At 43.7% G+C, this 6,322-nt stretch overlaps 1 protein-coding gene across 3 annotated transcripts in view; it reads left to right on the top strand.

Moving 5' to 3' along the window:
- Positions 1-6,322, top strand: part of LOC306921564 (prominin-1-A-like) — a 107,380-nt gene that overhangs the window by 59,914 nt on the left and 41,144 nt on the right. For all 3 annotated transcript variants that reach the window (XM_079498742.1, XM_079498744.1, XM_079498743.1), the window contains exons 5-8: positions 91-211; positions 1,493-1,556; positions 2,118-2,207; positions 4,353-4,582. In XM_079498742.1, the coding sequence (XP_079354868.1) occupies positions 91-211; positions 1,493-1,556; positions 2,118-2,207; positions 4,353-4,582 (505 nt within the window). The remainder of the gene's footprint in view (positions 1-90; positions 212-1,492; positions 1,557-2,117; positions 2,208-4,352; positions 4,583-6,322) is intronic.

Below are 6,322 nucleotides of genomic sequence, written 5' to 3'. Positions count from 1 at the left end.
TGTGTGTGTGTGTGTGTGTGTGTGTGTGTGTGTGTGTGTGTGTGTGTGTGTGTGTGTGTGTGTGTGCGTGTGCGTGTGCGTGTCGTACAGGATCGGAGTGCTAATTGCGTATTCTGCAAACCAGAACCTGAGTTCTCAGATGAGAAACATAAGAAGACTGGTCAACACCAACATGAGAGATTTGCATACGTTCGCCAACGACACACCAACGGTACGGCCCCGGCACGGGCTTCCTTATTTTCACTATTGCTTTTAAAAGATATATATTTTCAGATAGTATGCACAGTAATGCTTTCCTTCCAGGCCATATGGTGCTAATGATGACAGCAGGGGGCCCATATCAGAATAATAAATCATAAATCCAAAGGTTCATTATCATTTATGTATGCAAGGAGGGGCTCCATAGTTATTCAGTAAACCAATTTGGCAGTGGTGGAAAGTAACTAAGTACTTTTACTCAAGTACTGTACTTAAGTACAATTTTGAGGTATTTGTACTTTACTTGAGTATTTCCATTTCCAATTTCCAATACTTTTACTTCTACTCCACTACATATCTGAGCCAAAATGTTTCCACTACTACTAAAGATTTTCCACTACAATTATTTGAAAACTTCAGTTACTAGTTACTTTGGAGATTTTAATTTTGATTAGAAAACATACATTAACCACTTCAACCCTATATACATTTCGGCCGTTTGAAAATAGCCGATCTACAAGCTCACAATGCGTCGCAACGTGACGCATTGTGAGCTTGTAGATCTGCTATTTTCAATAGATTTTGATGCCGATACTGTTGTACTTTTACTCAAGTGCATTTTCAATTCCGTACTTTTACTTGTAACGAAGTAGTTCTAAATTGCAATATTGGTACTTTTACTTAAGTAAAACAATTGAGTACTTTTTCCACCACTGCAATTTGGTTGTAAAAAAAGACAAAATAAAAAGTGCAACAAGTTCACTTACTGTACTAAAAATGTGATGAATCCTTTAGACCAGGTGTCTTCAATGTTTTTTCAGCCAGGCTAACGACCCCTTAGCTGAGAGAGCGATGAACCAGGGACCCCCACTGCATATTGTATAAAATTGTGTTGCAGATGTCACGCTGTGACATGCTGTCAGCTTGTAGAGCTGCTTATTCCTGTGAATGTTCCCCCCAGAATAGGGATGCTGGTGTTCAAGTGGTTAGTGTAAAAGTAAAAGAGACAAAATCTCACATATTTGGCAGACCCCCTAGGGGTCCCGGACCCCCTGTTGAAGACCCCTGCTTTTTGATTCATGGTTTAGTATTGTGCGTCATGTTTTTTCTGTCCGTCTGTTTGTCGGAATGGCACATGAGAGAGTGAAATGCAGGGTCAGCCTGTATTGCATCAACATTTTGAAGTGTGTGCATACATGTGAATACTGTAGAGGACGCCTTTAACAACAAAACTATTCAACGTTGTCGATCATTAAACCCTGTTTTGCTCTGTTTTTCTTGTGTTGATTTACAGCAAATTGATTACCTAATATCCCAATATGCCACTGCACGGGACCAAGTCATATATGACCTTGATAGTAAGTAGACCTTCACTGGCTAGTGGCTTCTCTTCGTGTCTGACGGGGCACTGTTTATTGAATCATGTACATGGTAAATGGTGCATTTATATAGCGCCTTTATCCAAGGCGCTTTACATAGATTAAAATGTAACTTGGATAGCATGTTATGTCGACAGAGATGACAGGTCATTTCCCTGGCATCCTATAGTGGGTATAGTTTCAATGTACAGATTATAGATTTTTTTCCCCCGATAATTTATACTAGTACTACTAGTAGATTGATAATATGTTCTTTGTTTACCTATGATCCTAGACTATAATTTCTAAGCATTGGTGTATTACCTCGTGTTTTCCTTGTTTTCTGTAAATCGCTCTGGATTCAGAGTGTCTGCAAATGATATAAATTCACAAACACTCAGTATGACGCAGCTGTTGTGTTTTTTTAGCTTTGTTGTACTCATACTGTTTTACGTTATTTATTCTGTTGAAGTTTTGCATGTGTTTTTGCCATTATGTTACGTCCTTGCTAAAGACGAGATTTTTGTCCCATATTGTTCTCATGCGATGTCCATTCTACAGATATAGGTCCAGTACTGGGCGGAAGGATACAGGAAGAGTTGGAGAAGGAAGTGCTGCACGCCCTGGAAGGAGCACTCAGTATAGCTGGAGGTATACCACACAGTTAACTAAGTCTCTACATTTCCATACTTATTCATATTATGCTTATTCTTTATTTCAGTGGTTCTCAGCCTGTGGGTTGATTTGTTTGGGGGAAGGGTATACTATAAAAATTGTCCAAATTGTCAAATAATATAAGAATTTGTGAAATTTGTGAAAATTAGCCGATCTACAAGATTGTAGATCAGCTATTTTCAAAATATTTATCTGTGGAACCGAGTCAAACCCTTGTCAGGGTGCGGGGTACCCAGCTCAAGTATGCAAATGGGGGGGGGGGGGGGGGGGGGGGTCGCGGCCTGAAAAGGTTAAGAACCACTGTTTTATTTGGCTGACATGAGTTACGGAATGCAGAAATATCCACGTTTCTTTCTTTATTAATTTTTCCTAATCATTTTTTTGTGGTTTAAAAAAACAAAAAGGAAAACTGCAGAGTGCCTTGAAAGGTAACGATACGATAACAGTCACGCAACAGTGACCTGTCATCCCCTCTGACCTCTGCACCTTGTGACCTTTGACACCTAGTGCTATTGTTGTGATGGGTTTCCCGTGTGGTTTTTTCCTCTAAGGCTGGGGGGGGGGGGGGGGGGGCTACCAGAGCCCATTGTGCCATCTTGCCATCTTAATGCACGCCAGGCATTTCTTTCCACATTAAGTTCATGGCATCACCAGATCTAGCCGAATAGCACCACACAACAATGACCTCGACATGCCAGACCCTCTCTACCAGCCCCCAGTTGTACTACCCTTCTGTGGCGTTTTGACCCTAATGCCGGATTTAGACTTTGTTGTACGACGCTGTGTTAATTTTTATTTAGTTATAGTCTTTTGAATAAAAAAAGTCATTTAGTTTCAGTTAAATTTTTTAGTCATCTGTAGTCGACTAAATGTACAGTTGATTTTGAGGACAACAATGGGTTTTGGCCTTAATGGTGTCATCATGACTGATTTTACACTATAGGTTGCATGCTGAAAATGGCAGATCTACTAGCTCACGATGCGTTGCAGTTGCAGCGCTAGTTTTTATTTGTTGACGAAATTGTCAATATATTTAGTCGCGGTTTTAGTCATAGCTTAGTTTTTTCCTGTAGTTTACATCAGTGAAAAACGTTAGTCGACGGACATTTTTCGTCATAGTTTTAGTCGTCAAAATGACATCGCGACCGTGTCGTACCACTAAGTGTAAATAACGCATTAATTAAGGTTTATGTGCGTGTGTGTTGGTGGGTTGTTTATTGTGTGTTTGTTAGAGGGTGTGTGTACCTGCGTGCGTGACGTGTGTGTGTGTGTGTGTGTGTGTGTGTGTGGGGGGGGGGGGGGGTCTGTCTTTTACCCTCTCCTTTCCTCTTTTTCCCTCTTTCTCTTGTCTTCGTCAAACATTCTTTGCTCACTATGCATTGCTTTGTGGCAGCTCACTGCATTCAGGTCCCATCTAAAGTAATGTTTCTTCAACAAATTGCCCCCCTGCCCAGAAAAATTATAATAATAAAAAAACATAATAATAATGATGTCGTGAGATAATAATTATAATGTTCTGTCCGAATGCAGTTGCAAAGAAAAGTCTTGAAGCCACAAAGGAAAACATGTACAACGTGATCCTTTTCGTCGTTATAAAGTAAGGTAGTGCTGTCGCCTCACAGCTAGAAGGTCCTGGGTTCGATTCCCGCTGGGGACGATGTGGGCGCTGGCGCGTCATCAGTGCCCATACCCGAGGTGGGGTTGGCGAAAGGGCCTTTCTGTGTGGAGTTTGCATGTTCTCCCCGTGTCCCCTAGGGTAGGTACCCTCACAAAAACATGCAGTAATCCTGGTCTCTAAAACTACCTCCCCCTGACCAGCCGGGGCGCCTGATGGAGGGGAAAGGAACTGGTCGGAATAACGTGTTCCTTCCACGCGCTACGTCCGGCCAGGGAATTTCCCCCCTGTCAGGTGAAAAGAAGCAGCTTGGACTCCTCATGCATAGAAGGAGGCATGAGGTCAGTCCGCTGCCGCCCCCCCAGGTTGGCAGAGGAAGTGTAGCGCCCAGGATTACATTAGATAATTGGCACTGGGTGAAAAAACTGGGTTGCAAAATCGTGGGATAAAAATGATAGGTAAAAAAATAAAGTAACACTCCCACGATCTCTCCCGTGCGCGCGCAGCCATCCGAGAGAGCAACGAGGCGCTGGAGAACGCCAGCGTTTCTCTGGAGCTTCTCCAGGAGGTGACGGGGAAGCTGAACTTCAACCTGAGCGTGCTGCGCTCCAGCCTGAGCCGCACCCTCAGCGACCCGGGCTGCCGCGACGAGGAGTCGGACGCCACGACCGCCCAGCTCTGCGACGGCATCCGCCGCTCGCTGGAGGAGCTCCACATCGGCGCCAACTTCTCCCGGGTAACGGCAGTGCAGTCGAGCATTTTCTATTGTTTTGTGGAAAGACGGGAGACAATACATTCTGAACAAAACCAGAGCTTTCAAATACAGTACTTTTCTAACAGACTGGAAGGCAATTGACCTTTTTACCAATACAATAATATTAAAGAAACTGTTAACTGGTTAATGTGTCACTTTAACCCTTAGACAGATTACTACTGGAAAACACGTGGAGTTTTGCATTAGTCTTTTCTGCCCTGTACGTGATTTTCCGTAGTTCTCTTTTTTTATTAATACCAATATATTAATTCGGTCCGCACCTCTGTATATAGTATTGAGCATAAATATCAACTACATTTCCCAGAATTCCCGTGTCACGTGACACACGTGTATGCTTTCCTATTGGAAACTGACGCCCAGCCCCCAGTGAACAGGGGGGTTGGTTGACTCCTCCGAGGTGGGCACTGGAGGAAGAGTTTTTCAGCCAGGTTTGCAGTCGCCGCAAAAAAAACAATCTGAAAAATGATCCATCCGTGTCCAGTGGCATTCTCCAGTCCCAGACCGTTGGCCGGGCTGCAACATCCACCCTCGCGGATTACACGTGTGCAATGTTTTTTCTTCTCCCCACCGGAGTTACCACCAAGGCTGATGCCTTCGCTAAAAGGTAATTTTATTGTATTCGAAAATGCCCTAATATGACATGTCTAGTAAGACGATCCCTATATTTGGCCCGAGCCGACCTAGTGCTGATATCAGATAGATGTGGTAGAACCATATATGGATAGATCTAACTGGTTTAGTCATCGTGACATGCATAGTCGGAGAATATATAACAAGGGTCGGTACTATAGGTGATCGACGTAGCTAACAAAAACATCTGATCAAATGAATGTATTGTACTGTGTCTTTGTGGGCCGAATCGTGGCATCGTGGCATACAAATAGATGTTTGTATAATTAGTATCACGATAAAATAATATGGCGACGTTAGAATGACACCACCAATGAGTGATCGCGTGTAATGTAGCTGCCCAGCGTATATCCAGCACCATCACGTCACCACATTCCACTGGCTGTTGGCTAGTAGTAGTTGCTAACAAACACTGCACAAATGGTACTGGCTATTGGCCGGGCCACAAGCCCGGGCAATAGCCAGTACCAATGTTGCTGGATGATTGCGACGCAATGGTGCTGGATATACCCTGGGCAGCTAGCTACATTACCAGCGGCAGCGATCACTCATTGGTGTTTCATTCTAACGTTGCCATATTATTTTATCGTGATACTACTTATACAAGCATCTATTTGTATTTGTCATGCCACGACTCGGCCCACAAAGACACTGCACAATAAAATCATTGATCGCCAGCAGCCGGGTAAAACGCCATGTAATAGTAGCGTGCACTGACTACAGCTAAAATGTTTATTTCTTTTTATATATTTAGAACTGGCATCAGATGAGGAGGAGGAGGAGGATGAAGAGTCAAGACTGCGATGGCGTTCTCCGACACTGAACCGGATTCATTCATTCATTCATTTCAGGGGGGGGCAGTTTTTGGGTGTTTTTTTTTATTTAGCCTACTCACACATAACCTGACTCCGCCAGATGGGGCAGCAGAGAGTACACTGGGTTCCCCCCTCCTGCTCCCATCTGGGAACTCTCAGGCAGACTTGATGCCCGGCCACAAAACGGCCTGGCCAATCAGCAGCAGCTAGAAGCGAAGTTGCTCACAAAACGGCCTGGCCAATCAGCAGCAACTAG

Source organism: Electrona antarctica, assembly GCF_951216825.1.
Source record: "Electrona antarctica genome assembly, chromosome: 1".
Taxonomy (NCBI): domain Eukaryota; kingdom Metazoa; phylum Chordata; class Actinopteri; order Myctophiformes; family Myctophidae; genus Electrona; species Electrona antarctica.
The sequence above is the reverse complement of the archived record's forward strand: the minus strand, read 5'-3'. Positions and strand labels throughout refer to the sequence as shown.